Source organism: Engystomops pustulosus, chromosome 1 (assembly GCF_040894005.1).
Source record: "Engystomops pustulosus chromosome 1, aEngPut4.maternal, whole genome shotgun sequence".
Lineage (NCBI taxonomy): Eukaryota > Metazoa > Chordata > Amphibia > Anura > Leptodactylidae > Engystomops > Engystomops pustulosus.
In genome coordinates, this window is record NC_092411.1 from 169,879,591 (window position 1) to 169,903,979 (window position 24,389).

The window sequence follows — 24,389 nt, forward strand, 5'->3', positions numbered from 1 at the left end:
CGACGCAGGTCAGAATCCAAAAAATGGGACTGAGCCTTAAGCTAAAAAATGGCTGCGTCCTTAAGGGGTTAAGAGAAGCAAAGGTGGACATGTTTAGATGTTTGTTGTTAAACATAATGGTATGAAAGGCTTATGAAAGAAGAAATTAAGAGGGAGATTAACTTTACATATGCCACAATGAATTTTTTTCACTTGTTTATCTTTCGATTCTCTCGCTGCTTTTCTTTAGCAGAGTCCTCTTTAACAATTAACTCCTTAATGACGCAGCCAGTTTTTAAGTGCTCAGACCTTTTTCTTAAAATTTGACCAGTTTCTCTTCCTGTGGTAATAACTTTTCAACACTTTAAGATATCCTTGTGATTTTGAGATTGTTTTCTCGTGAAATATTGTAGTTTATGTTAGTATTATCCTTTCGGTGATCAGTTTCTTTTTTGGGGGGTAAAAATTCAATAATTTAGGAAAAATTTGAAAAAAATGACAATTTTCAAATTTCAAATGTTATCCATAATACGTTTAACATTTCCATTTTTTTACAGATCTGAGAAGGTTTCAAGTTTTAGTAGCAACTTCTCAGATTTTCAAGAGATTTGAAAAATGCTAAATTTTTAGTGACCAATTCAGTTTGGAAGTGCCCTACAAAGGCTTATGTACTATATACCCCCACAAGTAACACCATTTTATGAACCTAACATCTCAAACTATTCAAATCAGCATTTGAAAAGTCTGTTAACCCTTTAAATCTTTCTCTGGAAGCAAACATAAATGGATTGAAAATTTTGAAATTTCAATTTTTGAATAAGATTACTTTCATTTAGCCCTAAAATGGACAAATTCAGAAAGAATTTGAGGTAAATATACATCCCAAAATTTTTGCCCTGCTTCTTCCGAGTACGGTAATACCAGACATGTGGATGTCAACTGCTCTTTAGTCGTACAGCGATGTCCAGAACAGAGTTTGTACCATTGGGTTTTTGGAAGGCCAATTTGACTGCAAATGTTTTGTGGTGCCACAGTGTACTTGAAGAGCCCCTGAAGTAACAGTATAATAGAAAACTCCCAAAGATGTCACCATTTAGGAAACTAGACCCCTCAAAGAATTTATCTGGGGTTGGGGAGAGCATGTTAACCCCCAACATACTGGCCAAAATCTAATGCAAAGTAAATGGTGCAGAGTAAAAGATGCATTTGTATCTCAAAAATGTCATTTTAGTGCCTAATATACTGTGCCCAACCCATGCCACTTTAGACAAACACCCCAAAAATCATTCTGCGGGTCGTCCCGAGTACGGCAATACCTTACATGTGCCAAAAATTGACAGGCTGGGTACACAGCAGGGATGAGAAGGGAAGGAGCAAAATTTTGCTTTTGAAGCTCCATTTTCGCCTGTCTGGATTTGGAGTGCCATGTCATGTTCGCAGGGCCCGTGAGGTACCAGTGCAATAGAAACCCCTGAGAAATTATACCATTTTGGAAACTAGACCCTTCAAAGAATTTACATGGGGTTGTGTCAAGCATTTTAACCCCCAACATGATGGTCAAAATTTAATGCAAAGTAAACGGTGCATATTAAAAATTGTGTTTTTATCTCAAAAATGTCATTTTAGCACCTAATATACTGTGTCCAACTCATGTCACTTCAGACAAACACCACAAAAATAATTCTTTGGGTTGTTCCGAGTACGGCAATACCACACATGTGCAAAAAATTGACAGGCTGGGCACACTGCAGGGCTGAGAAGGGAAGGAGCGAAATTTTGCTTTTGGAGCACCCTTGTCACTAGACTGGTGTTGGGGTGTACCAGTACAATAGAAACCCACAAGTAGTGACCCCATTTTAGGAAAGGGCAATTTATCTAGGGTTGTATGAGCATTTCAACCCCTGAGATGCTGGGTCAAATGTAATACAAAATGATGGGGGCAGTGTAAAAATTGCATTGTTTTCTCAAATGTGCCAAAGTAGGAAGAAATGTATTCAGCCCAACTCATCCCACTGTGGATAAATACCCCAAAAATCATTCAGTGGGTTACTTCAGGTATGGCAATGCCCCATGTGTAGCAATAGTCTAGAGGCTGGGGACACAGCAGGCCGGAGAAGGGACAAGCAAAATCTAGCTTTTGGAGCACCCGTTTCACTAGACTGGTGTTGGGATGCCCCTGAGGTACCAGTACAATAGAAACCCCTGTGTAGTGACCCCATTTTAGGAAAGATCAACCCTCAAAGAATTTATTTAGGGTTGTATGAGCATTTTAACCCATAAGATCCTGGCTCAAATGTAACACAAATTGAACGGTGTCGAGTAAAATTTGCTTTGCAATTTCTCTAAATTTGTAATGGTAGTGTCAAAAGTATTTTACCCAATTCATGCAACTGGAGGCAAACACCCCAAAAATCATCATGCAGGTTCTCCCGGGTACATGCCAATAATCTAAAAGATGGAGACAGGGCAGGGCTCGGAAGACAATGGCATTTGGAGTACCTACATTTACATTTTTTTTGGCACCATAAAACATTTGTAGATGCCCTCGGGGATCAGTACAGTAGGAACCCCTGAGAACTGACCCTATTTGAAAACGACATCCCTACATGAATTAATCTAGGGGTGTAGTGAGCATTTTAACCCCACAGGTGGACCCCAAGGATGATGCATAATGGATAGTACAAAATATCTATTATGTCATCTTGTGCCCAGCTCCTGCCACGGGAGATAAACACCCCAAGAATCATGATGCAACCTCTCTCTTGTCCTTATACCTAGGCACTTCAGCAATACTACGAAAGCGCCTTCTCAGGGGTTCCTCAGAGTCACTTTACGAGGAAGAGGTGCACAAACAAAACGTCCCCACACTCGTCCCACTAGCAGACTCCATATCGGAGGCCATATAATTATATACCTCCAAGTCAGTGTATGACTTCTGGGACATGGGGGGAGGGGGTAGTACACAACGTCTACTCCCCCACGCTATTACTACTCCTCCACGCTACGCCTGCTCCACCACAGAACGCTTACTCCCCCACGCTACGCCTGCTCCCCCACGCTACGCCTGCTGCCATGCAAGTAGCGCTCACAACCGATATATCGGACGCTGAGCGTTATGTCACTGCGCTCAGCGTCCGATATATCGGATGCAGAGCGTGAAGGGGTTAATTTTTTTTGTGTGTGTTTTTTTACTTTATGTCCCCCATGAGGTCATAAAAGACCCCTGGGGGACATTTTCACTTTTTTTTTTCTATTACAAGTTTTACCCTGTAACTGAGGAATCTATAAGAGCCTCAGTTACAGGGTAAATGCCCACCTGTCACTGGGGATAGGTGATCAGAGCTGTACTGGGTCTAATTAGACCCAGCAGCTCTGATTAACCCCTTTAGACCCAGCGCGATGCATGGAGGATCGGAGAAGGGAGAAGCGGTAAGTCTCCGGGTGTCTCTGACACCCGGAGACTGGGTCCTGCTCCCGCGATTAGCGCGGGAGCAGCAAAACTGCAGCGACGTCTAAAGACTCCGGACCTGCACCCGCTGACGTCTAAAGTCAGCGGGCGAACAAAAAGGAGTTAAGGACCAGGCCCTTTCTTGTTTTTTCATTTCCATTTTTCACTCCCCACCATCAAAATTCTATAACTTTTTATTTTTACACATAAAGAGCTCTGGGATGGCTTGTTTTCTGCATAATAGATTGCACTTCATAGCGATGGTATTGAATATTCCATGCCATGTACTGGGAAGGTGGAAAAAAAATCCAAGCGCATTGAAAATGGTGAAAAAACGCATTTGCGCCGTTTCTTGTGGGCTTGGATTTAATAAAACCTGTATTATTAATAAAACTTAACAAGGTGCTGTAATGTGCAACATGACGTGACTAAAGACAATGTAAGGGTCTCTATGGAAAGAAGGAGAAATCTCAGACTGTAAACTCTTGTGGGCAGGGCCCTCATTCCTTTTATGTATATGACTTTTATTACTCTGTAATGTTTTATTTTATTTGTATATGTTCCCCAGAATTGATGAGGCTAACTGTTAGTTATTATTATTTCTACTATTGTTATTATTACTGTCGGTAATATTAATAAATTATTATTATTATGATTACTGTTATTATTATTACTATTGTTGTTGTTGTTATCATCATTAACCCCTTCCAGCTCAGTGGAGGATATATCAGACTCTGAGCTGATGCCAGCTCTGCTCTGGATCAGAGCCGAACTGGCATCGGGATACACGGGATGCCAACCAACAACCGCGCTCGGAGTGGGCTCCGAACGTGGGTGTTTAACCCATTAAATGCCGTGCCCAGCGCAACCGAGATGTTTAAACTCCCTTTGGTCCGATTAGGACCACATAGCTGCCTGCAGGCAGTGCGTGAAAGACGGCGTCTCTGACGCCATCTAAAAGGCAGTGTCAGCAGATGAATTTTTAAAAAAACTGTTCAAAACCTGCCAAAAATTATGATTTTTATCTGTTTAATCCCACAAAAAATACAATAAAAAGTGATCAAAAAAAAAAGAAGTACTCCAGAATTATACTGTTGCAAAGTACAACATGCCCTACAAAAAAGAAAGCCATCAATCAGCCCTGTAGCCAAAAAAATTAAAAAGTTATGCCACTCGGAAGATGGCGATACAAAAATGATAGTTTTGGCAAATTTAATAAAACATAAGAAAAAATATTCTAGTATAGTATCCCCATAATCGTATTGACCCGTAGAATAAAAATAACATGATTATTAGGCTATATGGTTAAAACCCAAAGAAAAAAATGAAAAATTCCAGTACAGAATTGATGCTTTTCTACTCCTATACTCATATAAAAGTTCATAAATTTTCAACAATAGGAGATCCCAACCCGAAAATGGTATCAATGGAGAAAGCATCTCATCCCGCAAAAAAAATTGCTGTCGCATGGCCCCAATAACGAAAAAGCGAAAAATAACTAAAAATTTTATAGCCTACAAAAGGGGCCAATGAGAAAACCAAAAACCTGGCAGCTGCAAGGCGCTCCTTCACCTTGCTGTGAGCCCATAAGGAAAGTAATGGCGACATGTGGGCGGTCTGTGTACTCAGGAGAAATTGCATAAGATGGGTTTTCTTTTTTATCTTTTGCAAATGTGTAAATTTTAGGGCTAAATGAACACATTTTTTTAAGCTAAATATTAAAAATTTCATTCAAAACAGTATTTATCCCCAAAATAGTCAATTCTGAAAATACGAAAAAGCGTTATTCGATTTGTAAGCCAAGTTACATCAAAATAATTAGTCCAGAGATTTAAAAAATCATGAAAATGTAAAGTAGACATATGGGAAATGTAATTCCCACAACTTATTTAGGTGGTAAATCTATCTGCCTGAAAACGCGTTGATTTCAACAAAGAAGGCATATTTAAAAAAAAAAAAAAAATCAGCATTTTTTCTTTCTTTTTATAAATAAACTCGAAACTTATCAGACAATATTTACCACTAAAATGAAGTACAACATTTAAGGGAAAAAAAAAACACCTATCTCAGAATAGCTTTGATAAGTAACAGTATTCTAAAGTTATAACCATATAAACAAAGCATGTCAGAATACAAAAAATAGGGCTGAGCTTTAAGCTATAAACTGGCTACGTCCTTAAGGGGTTAATATATTGTTATTATTTCTATCATTGTTATTATTAATAATAGATTATTATTATTAGCATTATATTATTATTTCTATTATTGTTATTAATTCTATTATTGTCATTATAAATAATAAATGATTACCGTATTATGATTATTATCACATATTTATGTAATACAATGCTTCTTACAAAGATTACTGGATAAACAGCCTTCATTTCACAACGGGTTGTGCCATTTCACCTGGAGGATCAAAAGCCATAATGACAGGAAGATAACGAAGGATTGCTGCAGGTCATTACCCCCCCTGGGGATTTTTCCAGTTTTATTGGAAAGCAAAACCTCATGCAAAACCTTGTCCTGCACATTGGTTTGCTTCCCTAGGATATCGCTAGAGTAAAAGACACAACCCATTGACCTCAACACCATCGTCAAATTGGTTAGGGCAATAGTGGATGTATAAATTATTAGCAATGTGTGGGTTATGTGTGTGAGCGTGTATCTGGTATTTAGAAGACACTTCCTTTGTCTCTATCCCGTCATTAGTTTACCGTTTATTTATATTTCCCTACATTGTACCCTTAATAAATCCCCTTCCAGATCCATTAGTTATTGTAATTAATTTAATTTTAACTGGATCCCCAAAACCCAGCAGACAAAAGAACAGTAAAATCTAAAATCCCCACAGGTCCTTATTGTTTTAAATCTCCCTGTATAATATTTTTAAGCATTAGGGTTTAAAAAAACAAACTTAATACTCACCTCGGTCCCTCAGCGCCTGTGCGTTCTGACAGGTGTAGTCGAAACATTATACCCCAACTTCACTGTGTAAGCACAATAAGTACTTTAGAGAAGACCTGACTGGTCTTCTCTAAGGTCCGAAACCATACGTCCCATCAGCTTCAGACATGTTACCAAAATAAAAAGACCCCCCCCCCCATCTTGAAAGTAGGTAGAATTGGTAGAATTCTAGGTTAGCATAAAGACTCACAAGAATTCTCTTCTTCACATCTTCCATTCCGTAATGATCCTCTTCCAAAACTTCCTCAGCTCTCTGCAGATCCAAGTTCTCCTGGCTGCACTTTCCCCATGGGATAGATGTTAACCAATCCAAATAATTTCGTGTTACACTGAAAAAAGACAAAATAATATTGGCATAACAGATCAAAAAATGTGCCACGAACCAACTAAAAACCACTAAGAAGGCAAAACTGGTCCTCCTTCCCTTCTGTGCCTAGCTGTGTGCCCCTACAACGTCCACATGTGGGTGGTCTCTGTACTCGGGAGAAATTGAATAACAAATTTAAAGATAGGTTTTCTCTTTTTCTTTTTTGTGATTGTATAAATTTTAGGGCTAATTGAACGTATTAATGACAAAAACGGACCATACTGAATGTTACGTGCATTTTGATTTAATTACTATGAAGATCTTAAGGGGTTAAAAATCTTCCTTAACTCCTTAAGGACATAGCCAGTTTAAAGCTTAAGGCTCAGCTTCATTTTTTGTACTTTTGAACACCATTACTTATCAAAACGATTCTGAGATTGCTTTTTCCCCACATGTTGTACTTCATTTTAGTGGTAAATGTCGGCTGATAAGTGAAAAAAAAAAATGATGAATTTTTGGAAAAATTTGCCAATGTCGAAATTTGAAATCATTGTGTTTTCAGGCAGATAGATTTACCACCTAAATAAGTTGCTTAATAACATTTCCCATATGTCTACTTTACATTTTCATAATTTTTTAAATGTCTGGATAATTTATTTTGATGTCACGCGGCTTACATATCGAATAGCGATTTTCCGTATTTCAGAATTGACTATTTTGGGGATAAATACCGTTTTGAATGAAAATGTACATATTTAGAATCAAAAAACCTTTATGTATAAACCCATTTTCAGATCTGCACCCCTCAAGCTATCAGAAACAGCTTTTAGGAAGATCGTTAACATCTTGAGATCTTTATAGTAATGAAATCAAAATGGAGGTGAAATTTAGAATGGTCAAATTGTGCTGGTTATATGTTCATATAGCCCTAAAATTTAAACATTTCCAAAAGATAAAATCCACCATACAATTTGTTTTGCAATTTTTCCCGAATGCAGAGACTCCCCACATGTGGCCATTACTTGTTTTATGGGTACACAGCGAGGCGCAAAGGGAAGGAGCATCTGCTCCTGATCGGACCCCAGAGATGCCATAGCAATGATCGGTGCCCCTCGAAAATGGTGCGGGGGGGGCGATCGTGGGGGAAAGACCCCCCCCAAAGGCATGTTAAATGCCGAGGTAGCGCTGACCGCAGAATTTAACGGGTTAAACACCCGCGATCGGAGCCCACTCTGACTGCGGGGGTTACACTGGAGTGTCGGCTACATGTTACAGCCGGCACCCCGTGTTTCCTGATGCCAGTTCGGCTCAGATCTTGAGCTGAACCGGCTTCGGCTCAGCGTCTGATGTATGGGATGCTGAGCATCAAGAAGTTAAAGCCGTTTCTGATAGTTCTAGGGGTGCAGATTTGAAAATGGGTTGATATATAGGGGGTTTCTAATACATTTCCTTTTTTTTTTAAACCAGTAATGATCCCCAAAAAAGTCAATTCTGACATTTCCTTGAAAATGCAGAAACCGATATCCGATTTCTAAGCCACGTGACATCAAAATGAATTAAACAAAAAGCACACTTACATATCTACAAAACCCCAAAGCAAGTTAGGAGGCAATGGTGCAGGAAAAAAATGGAGAAAAGTCCAAAAAATATCACCAGGTCCAAATGATCCAAGTGCTCCAATGTTCCAATATACAGCAGGATAATAAGGATAAGACAGTACCATTGTAGCTCCAGTCAAGAGCACAAGAGTAGAGGTAATCTCCTGTTACGATCTCACTTCTCTTTGGCGTCATCCACACTGCTAGGGTGGCTGATCTCGCAGGTGATTCTGGTATGAATGCAAGATCTTCTAGCCTAGGTGATACACCTCTTCACTTCTGGTTCTGGGACACTTTTGCTCTCACTCCCAAAGGAAGAGAAAAGATTGCAATACTGCAGAAGAGTGTGCAATCATTTATAAAAATTTTTATTTTAAATACTCACAAACTTGTGTATAAAAAGTTTGGGCAAGATACCGAGCGTGCAAAGAAGTTTTTAATACTTAAGGCTTTTTTATACACACAAGTTTTTGGAGTATTTACAAATCGTAATAGGAAATTGCCTCTACTCTTATGCTCTAGACTGGAGCTACAAAGATACTGTCTTAGGCAACATGCACACTGCCGTAGCACGGCGGGCACACGGAAGCGCGCGGGGAAAAGGAGGAGGAGGTGAGCGCAGCTCAGCCCCGCCCCGCTCTGTAGGAACATATGGGGCACGGCGCCGTAACACGGGAAAAGATAGGACATGCAATTTCCCCCGCATGCACTGCAATAAACCGACTACAGCCAAACATAGTGATGATCACATGTCCAGGCAGATGCAGGGCATGTGACCAGCAGCCATCTTCTGCCCTGTGTCTGCTCAGCACAGAGAATATCGATTGGACTGATTAAAGGGCCGGTAGTAGTTTAAATCTTTATTATAGTCTATGTCAAAAGCGTTTTTATGCTAAGGGGAGCAACATTTTAAATAACAGCTAATTACAAATTATAGGCGGTCCCCTACTTAAGGACAACCAACTTACAGACAACCCATAGTCCCAGACTGCAATGATCAGCTGTAAAGTGTCTGTAAAGAAGCTTTATTGATAATCCTTGGTCCCATTACAGCAAAAAATGTTTAAACTCTAATTGTCACTGGGGCCAAAATTTTTTTTTGTCTGGATCTAAAATTATAAAATATACAGTTTCGACTTACATACAAATTCAACTTAAGAACAAACCTCCGGACCCTATCTTGTACGTAACCCGGGGACTGCCTGTAGCTGATATTTTAAGGACCCATTTTTAAATGAATTATGCTTATACCTGGAATACCCCTTCAAGCCATTAACTGCCTACATCCTGAAGGAGTTAATACATACATTTTCAAATAATAAAATTATTAATAATTTAATTAAGAAATTAACAATAAAATACAGACAACCACCTTTATGTAACTTTGCAGGCAACTGTGAAAAATGCAAAAAATTCTGCCTAAAATATGAGTCCAGACTACTTTGTTAAAACCAATAAGATTTGAGGAGTTCATGTGTTTATTTACCAAAATATGCTGAAAAGGGAATGTTAAATCCGTAGTGTGCAAACAATTGTTGCAGAAAATTGTAATGAGCTTCACACAGATTTATTTTGTTTGCTATTGTGCACATTAATATAAGTAATAAGGATGGAATATAAGGATGTTATCTTATTTAGAGATAAAACCAAGCAATTTAGCTAAAAATTATGCAAATTATAATTACTCTCAGGCGCTTCTGTCATGTCAAACCAAGTTGCTGGATGTTATTATCCTAATAACGCATGCCTCCAGCGTGCAATAGATAACACCTCCCTCCCATTCCCCTTCCACAGAGCACTACTGTGCAGTAGAGAAGTAACTTCCCTGAGGGGGATTAATGCCTGTTAGTTAACAGGACATAGCTGCACTACACTGTTGACCAGCGGCTCACTAACGACTGTTATGGTGCCGCTGTGCAGCCTAGCATGTGGCTCTGTACAGTGGAAGGAGAAAAAGCTTGTGATGTCAATGACTCTTAGGAAGGAGAGTGGGAGAGATGTGGTATCTAATGTACACTGGAGGGTTGCATGATATGGATAATAGGAGTGCTCCTAACACCTCAGTGTGACATGCCATAAGCATTATAAGGATATATTAGCAGGTATCCTTAGCATACCTGCAGCTGGCTAAAGTTATGTTTGGTTTAAAAAGCTATTTTTTAAGTAGTAGATTTCCTTAAGTAACAGTTGGGAATGTCTTTTCACATAGTAGATCCAAAAATCAGGAACGTGAAGTGCACTTGTGGCAAAAGATTAAAGACATAAATAAGAATACAAGATGCAGACATCTACATCAGATCTACTGATGGTAGCTGTCCCAAACTTACATGATTGCCCAGTCTGTCAGCGGATGAACTCGCTTTTATGAAGTCCTGGGGCATCGCCTCTGCACGGCTGGTGGGCAGGACCAGGCACCATAAACACTTAGGGGGTCGTGCATATATTAGCAGGAGGCGGAGTTGACAGGCACTAAGCGCCTCCGGCTCATTAGAATATCTTTATAAAGTCTTTTTTTTAGAACAACGGTGATGTCCCAGGACTTCATAAAAGCAAGGTCAACCGCTGACAAGATGGGACGAGCAAGTAAGTTTGGGACATCTACCACCAGTAAAATTTGATAGTAGATGTCCTTTAAATGCCTCCATCGATTGCCATGTAGCTCACAGAAACAAACACTATGCAAAGACTAGATTCTTCATTATAACAGATTTAATTATACCAAATGCAAAGCTGCAGTTACTAAAGGGCCCAAGAAACGAGATTATAAAGTGACACTGCTGGCTCCGCCTCTCACTGTGACATGTCTCAGGTAACACACCTATGAATCTGATGTAACAAGATTGTATACCTAGTCCTCTATTTGTATCATCTCTCAATCTCACTGATTTAGTTTCTTACGTCATGTTAAATTGTTATGTCCTGATCTTTATCCTGTTAGGATGATCTGTCCTGTAAAATTTTGCAATATCTTAATAAAGAAGAGTTGAAGACAAATACTGGCACAAATACTGGCACACATGGAAATGTCAATATAAGATGCTCACTTAAATTCCGAAGAATGATTGTCAAGTAATCCTAGTTTGCCTAGCTCTTCATCAATGACTTCCATAACATTTTTGGGAACTGTAAGGTCATTTAAACGCTCTCGAAACTTCTCTTCAATAGCATCCTTATCTTCTTTCTCCAGGCCTAGCTCTTTCTTTATTATCTTCAACTGCTCTTGCAGCAAGTACTTTCTATGTGTTTGTTTGATCTTTTCTTCTACCTGCAAACAGTGAAAAGCTATTACCATTATGATTACCTTAGAAAGTACAATTGTCACAGGGAAATTTTAAAAATGTTAATAGATAAAGTATTTCAGGTCGTGTGAGAGGTCATATGAGAAAGATAGAAATGATAAAAACAGATATTAATAAGATTCAAGGTTATGTATAAGTTAGGAAGAGAAACATCAAGGTGATAGATTGATATGAATGACAGATATACATGAAAAGCATAGAAATCAGATATATGATAGATCCATAGATTTGATATACCTAGAAATAAGATCTATTAAAGATAGATATGATGGTAGTTAGGAGATATTTAAATGAAGTATGAGGTAGGGATATAGGACAGATTGTTGAGATAAAATATATAATGGGGCAGATTTATCAGGGATTACATACCAGTAAACTAGTATACAATCCATGAAATAGGTTCAATTCCTTGCCCTCGGCCAGGAATTGTGGGCATGGAGTGCTGTTAAAAAGGACTTATCGGGCAGCAGAGTGGGCCATGCCATTGCCGTTCAGGCATAAGCAATTGCCTAATTTTATGCAAGGTACAGACTCCCACTACCTCACATACCTGTTGAAGATCCACCACACCCTTTAAGTTATCATTTCTCTATTTAAAAGATCCTGTATATAGCAGCCAGTGCTTGCCTCCCCTGTATATAGCCTGCAGCCCATGTCCCCCAGTATATAGAAGCCAATGCCTGCCCCCCACAGTATATAGCAATCAGTGCCTGCCCCCCAGTATATAGCAGCCCCCTGCCCATTTTTACAGCCAGCCCCCCACCCGCAATAGTACATAGCAGTCCCCTGCCCCGTTTTACAGTCAGCAGCCACCACTTCCCCAGTATATAGCAGTCAACAGCTCACTGCCCCGTTTTGCAGCCAGTTGGCCTCCCCAGTATATAGCAGCCAGCAGCCCCTGAGGATATAGAAACCAGCAGCTCCCCACAGCAGCCCCCTGTCCCATTTTACACACAGCCGGCTGTGTTTTTCCAATTCATTAAATAAAACAAAGTGAAAACTCACCTTTCCGGCACCCCGCAGATCCGTACGACTCTGATGTCCGCGCCTGTGAGGTTGCACGGACCTGCCACCGCTGCCTGACAGATTGCACAGAAGACGTGCAGGGGGCGCCGGATAGGTTAGTTTTTCATTTTAATTTTTTTTTTTTGACTCGAGTACAAGCAGAGTTTCAGTTTTTCAGCACATTTTTTACTTGTGTGTTTTGGAACAATATTTCTGACATATGTGAAATCCCAATTTCACATTTGTAGATTTTGCAAACACTGTACATATATAAGCATATCAAAACTTGTCTTGACTTTTTTTTAGGATGTATTTAAAGCTGGCAGCAAAAAAAATATGCCACTACTTCATACTGTATGTGGGATTTGCATGGTGATTTTCACTTTTAAAAAATTTAATATGTAAATGTTATACGTTTATGGGGCATAAACAAGTAATCAAATTGATTGCTTGGATTGCAATTATTGCGTGTTCATTGTACAGTCATGGCCTAAAGTTTTGAGAATGATACAAATGTTAATTTTTACAAAGTCTACTGCATCAGGTTTTATTTTAATGTCAATTTGCATATACTCCAGAATGTTATAAAGAGTGATAAGCTTAACAGCAATTAATTGCAAAGTCAATACAGGCAGTCCCCGGGTTACGTACAAGATAGGTTTTTTTTGGTGACAATTGGGTTTTAAAAATATTGGGTTGTCATAAAAACCAGGATTAACAATAAAGCTAAATTACAGATACATTTGATAACTCTTATAGCTGTTTATTTTAACCTGAGACTAAAGTACAGCAAATTACCAAAATCCAGAGGTCCGTTTGTAACTAGGGGTAGTCTGTAAGTCAGGTGTTCTTAAGTAGGGGACCGCCTGTATTTGCCTAGAAAATTAACTTTTTCCCCCCAAAACACATTTGAACTTCATTGCAGGCCTGCCTTTAAAGGAGCAGATAACATCGTTTCGTGGATTGCTCCATTAACACAGGTGTGATTGTTGATGAGGAAAGGACTGAAGATCAATCTGTCATGATTAAGTAAGAATAACAACACTGGACACTTTAAACGGAGGCTGGTGCTTGGCATCATTGTTTCTCTTCTGTTAACCATGGTTATCTCTAAAGAAACGCGTGCAGTCATCATTGCACTGCACAAAACTGCCCTAAAAGGGAAGAGTATCGCAGCTAGAAAGATTGCACCTCAGTCAACAATCTATCGCATCATCAAGGAATTCAAGGAGAGAGGTTCCATTGTTGCCAAAAAGGCTCCAGGGTGGGGGCGTGGCTAGCAGCCAACATGGCCGGACGCGTCTGAGCAGAGCTCCGTGCAGACCCCTATTCATCAGTCCAAGATCCTGCGGCACCGGCGACCCAGAGGTGACATAAGCCTCCTGTGCACCCCAGAGACCACCAGCCACTTACCGGAGCGGTCACAGGGCGAAACGGAGGGACAGGAGAGAAGCACCCGACATCGCGGCCCGAGACACGTGCGCAAGCCTGGCCGGAAGTGTCGCACCGCTCATAGCAGATCCGGCGCACGGACTTTCCTGCACGGCGAGTGGCTCGAAACCCAGCGGAGACACTGCATCCCCAAGGCAGGAGGCTGCACTCAATCAACCCTGGGTAAGCTGAGGAGAGGGAAGCGCAACACCTGCAGGCCGGGGCCAATACTCTGAGGAGTCGGGGAGCTACGGCAGCGCACCCACACAGGGCTGACAGGTGCAGAGGCAAGGCCACGACTCCGGACAGAATAGGAGAACATAATAACCTGGGCCACCACACAGGAATAGAAAGAGCCGCAGCGTATTCAGAGCACTATAGGGCATTATACTCTTAGAGTGCAAATAAGTACCCATAGGGCTGCAGCCCTCAGCATCCCTCAGAATGGGCCCCACCAAGGCAAATGCAGCAGATAGGCTGCGAGAATTCGCCCGTACAGAGCAGGGAGAAACGTCCCGCGCCTCACAATCCCAACGCTCATCTCAGGCCAGGGCAAAGCAAAGTTCCAGTGGCCCTGCGGCAACAGAGGAGGAAACAGAAGAACCCACCCTGAAGCAGGTCACCTCTCAAGTACTAGCTGCGATAGACGCATGCAAAAGTTCTCTGACTGGGAAACTAGATGAGGTCAGGGTGGATGTCAGCTTGCTCAGGCAAGACCTCCAGAGCCTGAGAGACAGAGTGCATAATGCAGAGGAGAGGATATCGCAAATAGAAGACAGAAATGCCAATATACCCAGAACAGTCACCACCTTGAAATCAGACTCAAGGTGGTGACTGAAAGGCACTGAAACAAAAGGCGGATGACATGGAGAATCGCCTGAGGTGAAATAACATAAGAATCATTGGCCGCCCTGAACGTACTGAAGGCCGCTCTCCAGAGGATTATGTAGAGAGATGGATAAAAGGCTTTTTTCCATAAGCGCACTTCTCTGCAGCGTTTGCAGTTGAAAGGGCTCACAGGGTGCCAGCCAGAGCACCACCTCCAAGAGCCCCACCAAGACCGCTGCTAGCCAGATTTTTGAACAGCAGAGATCGGGACATTATCCTGCAGCAGGCCCGCAGAAAGGCGGACATCAGAGTAGACAACGCAAGAGTGTCCATCTTCCCAGACTTCTCGCTGGAATTGCAGAAGAAGAGAGCAACATTCCTGGACGTCAAGAAGAGGCTTCGCGACAAGAATCTTCCGTACTCTATGGCCTATCCTGCACATCTCAGAGTTGTGGATGGCGACAGAGTCCTGTTCTTCGTGACCCCGAGCAAAGCCAACGACTGGTTGGCACAACATAGAAGATCTCCACCTCGCTAAAGGAGTGGATTTACATATGAGACTTCTGGTATCCTTTACGTTTCACCACTGTATTACATGGGCATACTTGAAGCCCTGGGGGTTTGTTATATGTTATATGCTATATAAGATCTGGGACTGGAGTGTGCAGAGACTTAGGGATGCCTTTTATTTTCTGCAAAATGTTGATTAATTATGTTGCCCGGGTACCAGGGTCATGGTTAAATGGCAGGGGTCCATGGAAAAGGAGTACATACTACATGCCTACGTTACATCCCACGAGGCATGAGTATCCCATAATGCTAGCCAGTTATGCCCTGATCCACCCTGCGCAGAGGAACCAGAAATTTTACTGTCTCCAAAGCGAAGGGGGATTGGGAGCATTCACGTTACAATGCTGTTGTTATTACAGGTTTTTTATTACAGTTTATAAGTGTCGTGTCAGACTCTCACAAGCTCAGGGTGGAGAAAAAATGGAGACAAATATTCAACCCCTCACAACAATTCACCTTTGCACATACATGTCAATGAATGTCAGAGCTTAGATTCCTTACATGGAACGTCCGCGGCCTGGGTAGCCCTAATAAACGCCTGGGTAGCTCCAATGAGGAGCACACTCCTGTTATAACACCTCATCAAGAGGGGTCTCAGTGCTAGTACACAAAACAGTTTGGTGGGAGGTGAAAATGCAACTAACCGACCCAGAGGGTAGGTTTGTGTTTATACATGCTCATATAGATGGAATCCCTGATAATGTGATGGCAATATATATTCCACCACCTGCATCTTTGCAGGTCCTGCGCCAAGCAGCTTTGTTTGCAACGTCTCATCCACAAGCGAGAAACATGTGCCTGGGGGATTTTAATATGTTTTTAGACCAATCACTAGACCGATTCCACAACACGCGGACCCCCCCCCAACAGGAACGCAATATAGTAGCCTATCAAGGTTCTTGGCAGAAATGGGGTGGGCGGATTTCTGGAGCTACCCGGTAGCTAAGACCTTTTCATGCTACAGTGCCTCCCATAAGTCTTTATCCCGTATAGATTACATCGTAGGGTCTACAAACATGATCCCACACATACAAGGCATACACTATCATCCCAGAGGCATATCCGACCATTCACCAGTGACCTGTGTCATAGGGAAGCGCTCCGCCTCTACAATGCATAAGGTCATGATCCACCCCTTCTGGTTAGAGCTCATAGGACCATCAGACAGGGTGCCTGAACAGTTAAATGCATTCTTCCAAGCCCACAATCCAGAGACTGCCTACACATCGCTCTGGGAAGCAACAAAGGCCTATATGCGTACTTGCCTACAATCTGCAATTTCCTTCATTAAGAGGGAATCAGTAAAGAAAGAGGCAGAATTAGCAACACGATGTCAGTCCCTAGAGCAACAGTACATTGAGGATCCTTCTGAGGCAAACAGAGACAAATGGCTGCACACGGGTCGCCTGTACCTTCATGCTCTAAAGGAGAAAGCTGATAACAAGCTGTTTTTCTACAAGCAGACCGCGTTTGAATTAGGTAATCAGTCAGCAAAGTTACTAGCGCATTTAGCAAGACAGCACACTATGTCCCCACCTATCTTGGAGGTCAGAGATGAACATGGATCACTTTTAAAAACCCATGCAGAAATACTGAATAGATTCACGAAATTCTACACAGACCTATACAATACCAAATTAGAGAAAACAGATAACGACATTAATGCATATCTAGAGAATATACAATTCCCATCACTAACCCCGGAACAGCGCAACCAATTGGAGGGCCCCATAACCTCAGAAGAGATAGAAGATGCGATAGATAGCTTAAACAACAACAAAGCATCAGGCCCTGATGGACTCCCCAAAGAACTGTATGCCAGATACAAAGACCTTCTTGTTCCCCGTTTACAAAAAATGTACTCTGCCGCTTTTGAGGCCAGGGCCTTACCCCCCTCTCTATATGAGGCCACGGTAATACTAATCCTAAAGCAAGGAAAGGATCCCACAGACTGCGGGTCCTACCGCCCCATAGCATTACTCAATATTGACTACAAAATCCTTACTAGGATTTTTGCGACTAGACTGAACACTGTAATTCTCTCTTTGGTCCACCCGGATCAATGTGGATTCATGCCAGGCAAATCCATGTCCGATAACATAAGAAGGGTGCAAGTGGCGGCACAGATAGGACAGGTGACGGGGAGGGGGCGAGCCCTGGCTTCCCTAGACACGGCAAAGGCATTTGACTCTATTGAGTGGGCCTTCCTCAAACAATGCATACGAAGGTTCGGATTTGGGCCAAGATTCTCCACTTGGATCGATATCCTGTATGCGTCGCCAGTTAGTAAACTTTTAATTAACGGGGAATTGTCAGACCAATTTATATTACATAGGGGTACCCGGCAGGGGTGTCCGCTTTCCCCGCTCCTCTTTGCCTTGGCAATAGAGGCTTTATCGCTGAGACTTAGGCAAGACGCAGTTTACCGTGGTATAAAAGTGGGAGAGAGAAAAGACCGTGTCGGGTTATACGCCGATGACATGGTGCTGTTTATGTCTGACGCAGAGACCACCTTACCACATGCAATCTCCCTCATTAGCGAGTTTGGGAAATACTCGGGACTACTGGTGAATTGGTCCAAGTCAGTGTTCATGCCGCTGGGCTCCTCCCCATGGACGGGACCTGAGGTTGTGGAAAGGCTGAAAGTGGTAACTGAATTCGTTTATTTGGGGATCACTATTTTTAAGACATATCACAATACAAGTAAAAGAGTGACGGACCCACTGTTGGCTTTTGCTAGAAGCAAGAGTAAGGCATGGAAAACTCTTCCGCTTTCAACAGCTGGTAGAATAAACTTAGTGAAATTAATTATTCTGCCCAAATGCCTATATGTATTACAGCATGCTGCAGTACCGATCCCGAAAAGGTTCTTTAAAACATTACATTCCCTTATAGCAGTGATGGCGAACCTTTTAGAGGCCGAGTGCCTAAACTGCAACCCAAAACCCCCCTTATTCATTGCAATGTGGCAACCAAAAATTAAAGCAGTAACTTATTGCTCCCTGTTCTTCAAAAACATTCGATCATATTGGCTTCCTGAGGACAAGATGGAAAATTTGCATAATTTTAGCTTCTTTCCAGTGTTCCTCCATACACAGAGAATTGTGGGGCCAGCAGAAGGTCTTCCAAAGATAATTTGTCCCTGTCTACTCATTCTCCCTCTTCCTACATACCCAAGTAGCAAAGTACGTATCACTTAAATATATGAATGAAGGCAGCATCTTTTAAGTTGCTTGGAAATGCAGGAAGATTCTTTGTGTCCTGTCTGGTGTGCTGTGGTGAAGGCCCAGGTGCCCACAAAAAGGGCTCTGAGTGCCGCCTCTGGCACCAGTGCCATAGGTTCGCCACCACTGCCTTATAGGCACCTTCATATGGGATACATCCAGAGCCAAGTTAAGCCTCGCAACCTTACAACGTCCCAAAGACGAGGCGGGAATGGCCCTTCCAGACTTCTATCTCTACTATGTAGCAGGCCAGCTCAAATATCTTAGACACTGGGTCATTGAACAGCCACTACCAAATGCAGAACATCATCTCCTGTATCACTTGGGCGTCCCTAGCCTATGGCCAGTACTGGTACCAAATCCTGACCTAGAACTGCCCCTATTCCCCCTACACAGACTAGCTAGGCAAGTGTGGCAAGCTACGACTAAAGTAACAGGGTTTACAAGTACCATAGCAGAGATGCCACTCTGGAACAACCCAGTTCTACCACAGCTACAACAGCTGAAGGGGGGCCCCCTTTGGGAAAGCAAAGGCGTACGCACGCTTGCGGATATATATGACGCGAACGTTCTTCATTCTTTTCAGGAATTACAGCAAAAGTTTGCACTTGAGAGAAATTTCTTTTATAGATTCCTACAACTGCGACATGCCCTGGAATCTCAGTTTCCACCCCCTAGGATGCCCATATCCTCCTACCCGTTAATCGGGATATGCAAAACACAGGGCCCTAGGGGTATTATCTCTGGGTAGGGGTATTATACACCCACCTCACTCAGGGAAAGCTGGCCAACAACAAACTACCAGTGTTAGATAAATGGAGAACACTCATCCCTGCATTAGAGGATGAGTCGATTGACGAACTACTCGCTGCCCATACCAAGGTGTCCCCCTCAATAAATAATAGAATAACTCAACTATATTTCACCCATCAGGCCTACCTAACACCTGTACGTATGGCAAGAATGGGCCGAGTTCCCTCGACCGCCTGTCCACGATGCGGTGAGCTCGGAGCAGACTTCTGGCATATGAGCTGGGTCTGTCCACCGATTCAGAAGTTCTGGAAGGACATCACTAGCTTCTTGTCCACTTTATTACATATTCCCATCTCCGAGTCCCCTGAAGCATGCCTCTTGGGCCTTCTTCCTGAAGAAGATTGGTCTCATTACCAAATCATTTTCCTGAGGGAAACTCTATTTATGGCCCGAAAGTGCATAGCACTCAGATGGTATGACCCTAATACCCCAAACGTTAACATGTGGAAAGCACAAATTAATCAAATACTACCATATGAAAAGCTAGTGTATAAGCACCGCAAATGTCCTGACAAGTTTGTTCGAGTGTGGGGAACTTGGTGTGAGTCGAGGGACACAAACTATTCCGTACGTAGGTTGAGACAGGAATTGAGGGATATAACTTCTACAATATAAAGTAGTAGTGCATCGACGAAGACAGATTACAACTCACCACTGGGGGGGATACCCTCCTGACACGAGGGCTGGTCGACTATGGGTGCGGTGGAGAGAAAAGGGAAAAAGAGTGGAGACTGAGAATATAACAAGGGTGATCAGAGAGAGGGAAATATGAATAACAAGAAGGGACTGACACACCACTTACCTGAAATGTCACAAGCTGAGACTAGAGAAGTTGGTTAAGACTCTAGTCAATTTAGTACTGTATTATGTTGTTCTTTTTTTTGTGTTGCTCTTGTAATTTGCTTATTATCACATGTCATTGCACATTTGTATTGCAAGAAAGAAAGGAGACGAAGCAGTTTTTTGTAAAAGTGATATTTTTCATTTTTGCTATGTACATATATGTCATGCACTATATCGCTGTAATTCCATTGTTTCGCGTGATAAGACACAGATGCTACTGCCTCATTGTATTTTGTATGACTGCTGTGAATATGTCTCATAATAAAATCAGATAAAAAAAAAAATGGCTCCAGGGTGCCCAAGAACGAACAGCAAGCACCAGGACCGTCTCTTAAAAGTGTTTCAGCTTTGGGATCGGGCTACCAGCAGTGCAGAGCTTGCTCAGGAATGGCAGCAGGCAAGTGTGAGTGCATCTGCACGCACTGTGAGGCGGAGACTCTTTGAGCAAGGCCTGGTGTCAAGGAAAGCAGCGAAGAAGCCATTTCTCTCCAGAAAAAACATCAGGGACAGACTGATATCCTGTAAAAGGTACAGGGAGTGGACTGCAGAGGACTGGGGTAAAGTAATTTTCTGAATCCCCTTTGCGATTGTTTGGAACATCTGGAAAACAGCTTGATAGGAGAAGATGAGGTGAGCGATACCACTAGTCTTGTCTCATGCCAACTGTAAAGCATCCTGAACCATTCATGTGTGGGATTGCTTCTCAGCCAAGGGAATCAGCTCTCTCACAGTCTTGCCTAAAAACACATCCATGAATAAAGAATGGTACCAGAATGTCCCCCAAGAGCAACTTCTCCCAACCATCCAAGAGCAGTTTGGTGATCAACAATGCCTTTTCCAGCATGATGGAGCACCTTGCCATAAAGCAAAGGTGATAACTAAATGGCTCAGGAAACAAAACTGAGATTTTGGGTCCAAGGCCTGGAAACTCCCCAGATATTAATCCCACTGAGAACTTGTGGTCAATCATCAAGAGACAGGTGGACAAACAAAGACCAACAAATTGCGACAGAATGCAACCATTATTGAATGGACTGCTATCAGTCAGGATTTGGTCCAGAAGTTGGTTGAGAACATGTCAGGGATAATTGCAGAGGTCCTGAGGAAGAAGGGTCAACACTGCAAATATTGACTTGCTGCATTAACTCATTCTGTCAATAAAAGCTTTTGTTACTCAAGATTGCATTTGTATTTCTGTATGTGATAAAAACATCTGACAAACACACATAAAAACCAGAGGGCAACAGATCATGTAAAAATATAATACTTGTGTAATTCACAAAACTTTTGGCCATGACTGTAAGATTGTATAATTAAAACAAAGTTCTTCCAAACATTTATTTTTGGAACATGATAAAAACTTTATAGAAATTAAGCTTTCACTTTACCAGTGCTCATGAATATTTTAAAGGGGAGCTGTGATTGGTTGCCATGGGCAACTACAAATACTCTGACTTTCAGACGGATTGATAAATCGGCCCCAATGACTCTTACTATACACCAACATCAAGAACAGCGACCTTTTTGAACCTTAACGGCATACATAGCAAAAATTATTGTTAGCGGTTGCTATACTGCTAAGTGAGGGTAAAGTGTTAAGATCTAGAGGTCGTTTTAGATGAAAAGGATAAGATATGCATTGGAAAATATAAAGGAAACTACAGGCGGCCCCCTACTTAAGAACACCCGAATTACAGACGACCCCTAGTTACAAACTGACCTCTGGATGTTGGTAAATTACTGGACTTGCCTTAACTACAGACACCTTTGATGACTGTTACAGATGATCATTGTAGCCTAAGATTTATTGTGTATCCTGGTTCTTATGGCAACCCAATTTTTTTAAAAATCCATTTGTCATAGAGACTAAAAAATATTTGTCTGGGGCTACAATTATAAAATATACCGTTCCGACTTACATAAATACTTAACTCAAAGGGATATTCCAGGAATCGGCATAATTCATATACAAAAAGGGTCCTTAAAATATAAGCGAATATGTAATTAGTTGTTATTTTAAATTTTGCTCTCCTTAGCAGAAAAATGCTGTTGACATAGACTGTAATGAAGAATTAAAATGCTACTGCCCCTTTAATCAGTCCGCTAATTTCCTCTGCGCGGAGCAGACACAGGACAGAAGATGGCCGCCGGTCACATGTCCACATCACATGTCCTGTACCTGCCTGGGCAGATCATGTGATCACCACTATGTTTGGCTGTAGTCGGTTGGTTGCAGTGCATCCAGTATGGCCGGTGTTTTGGGGATGTACAGTGATGGCAGTTACACATCATTACTATGATAACAGAGCAAGAAGACCTGTTAGTTCATCACTGGGAGCAGAGCATAAGAGATAGGAGGAGTTACTGAGAACTAAAGGATCTTGGGACTCGCAGTTTCCAGTGGCGGCCATCTTGGTGATAACTCCGCGTACTTTAGAGAGGCCATAAAATTTTGTGAATCATAAAATCAAACTATTTAAGCTCCATTTTGTGACTAATAATATTGAGTTTTGTTACAGTCATTTATTTATAGCATCATGGGTTTTTGTATCAGACGTTCATATTCCCGGAATACCCCTTTAAGAACAAACCTACAGAACCTATCTTGTATGTAACCAAGGGATCACCTGTAGTGAGAAAATTAAGAGAAAAACGCTGTATTCTGAATAAATGATTTTGATAATTCAGTACAGGCAGTCTCCTACTTAAGAACACTCGACTTACATACAACCCTAGTTACAAACGGACCACTGGATATTGGTAATTTATTGTACTTTAGTCCTAGGCTACATTAAACAGCTGTAAAATTTATCAGAGGTGTCTGCAATGAAGCTTTATTGTTAATCCTGATTCTTATGACAACCCAACATTTTTAAAAATCCAATTGTCACAGAGACCAAAAAAGTTCTGGCTGGGTTTACAATGATAAAATATACAGTTCTGACTTACATACAAATTCAACTTAAGAACAAACCTACAGACCCTATCTTGTATGTAACCCGGGGAATGCCTGTATCAGCTGTTTATGAACTCCTCGATCAAGCGTATAATGCTGTATGTTTTTTTTAATATATAATCCCCGTAGAAACATCTTGTTTACAGTAAAAATTATTTTGAAGTATTATTTATATCATTCTTCATGTTTTAATGTTTATTTATTGTATCACTGAATCGCAGGTATCTCTAGGGCATCTCTTTTAATTGTGTCTATATATTTGGGAAAAATGTGGCTTTATATGTATTGCCTGACGAAGGTTGAGGTCCTGGATTACCGTAGTCATTTTATGGAGCCTACAACCTCGAGTCAAATGAATGCCCTAGAGACAGTCAGAGAGAGACAGTCTGAGTGAGATAGAAACATATAAAATATTTTTTGATCTACAGCTAGTCTAATATTTAAAGCAGAATGTATGTATGTGTGGGTGTGTATGTATGTCCGCTAAAAGAATCTTCACCATTGCATTTACACTCTCTTAATTTGCATTGTCGCTCTCCGTCAGTCAGGGAACGTCATAGACAAGATTTTGAATCAAAATTTTCACCGAGAAGCTGAGCCGTAATCGGTTAACATTTTGCCAAAAGTCATAAATATGAGCTTTGATTAATTACTATAGGCAATGAGCATAAGACAGCTTATGTGTGAAGATGGATAGAGGCAGGGAGAGACGGGCAAGGGCAAAGCGAGGGAGAGACGGGCAAAGCGAGGGAGAGACGGGCAAAGCGAGGGAGAGACGGGCAAAGCGAGGGAGAGACGGGCAAAGCGAGGGAGAGACGGGCAAAGCGAGGGAGAGACGGGCAAAGCGAGGGAGAGACGGGCAAAGCGAGGGAGAGACGGGCAAAGCGAGGGAGAGACGGGCAAAGCGAGGGAGAGACGGGCAAAGCGAGGGAGAGACGGGCAAAGCGAGGGAGAGACGGGCAAAGCGAGGGAGAGACGGGCAAAGCGAGGGAGAGACGGGCAAAGCGAGGGAGAGACGGGCAAAGCGAGGGAGAGACGGGCAAAGCGAGGGAGAGACGGGCAAAGCGAGGGAGAGACGGGCAAAGCGAGGGAGAGACGGGCAAAGCGAGGGAGAGACGGGC

General features: G+C 41.9%; 1 protein-coding gene across 3 annotated transcripts in view; it reads right to left on the reverse strand.

Annotated features, from left to right (window-relative positions):
* Positions 1-24,389, reverse strand: part of LONP1 (lon peptidase 1, mitochondrial) — a 562,611-nt gene that overhangs the window by 266,776 nt on the left and 271,446 nt on the right. For all 3 annotated transcript variants that reach the window (XM_072113845.1, XM_072113844.1, XM_072113842.1), the window contains exons 8-9: positions 11,344-11,564; positions 6,585-6,723 (exon numbers count right to left, since the gene is read on the reverse strand). In XM_072113845.1, the coding sequence (XP_071969946.1) occupies positions 6,585-6,723; positions 11,344-11,564 (360 nt within the window). The remainder of the gene's footprint in view (positions 1-6,584; positions 6,724-11,343; positions 11,565-24,389) is intronic.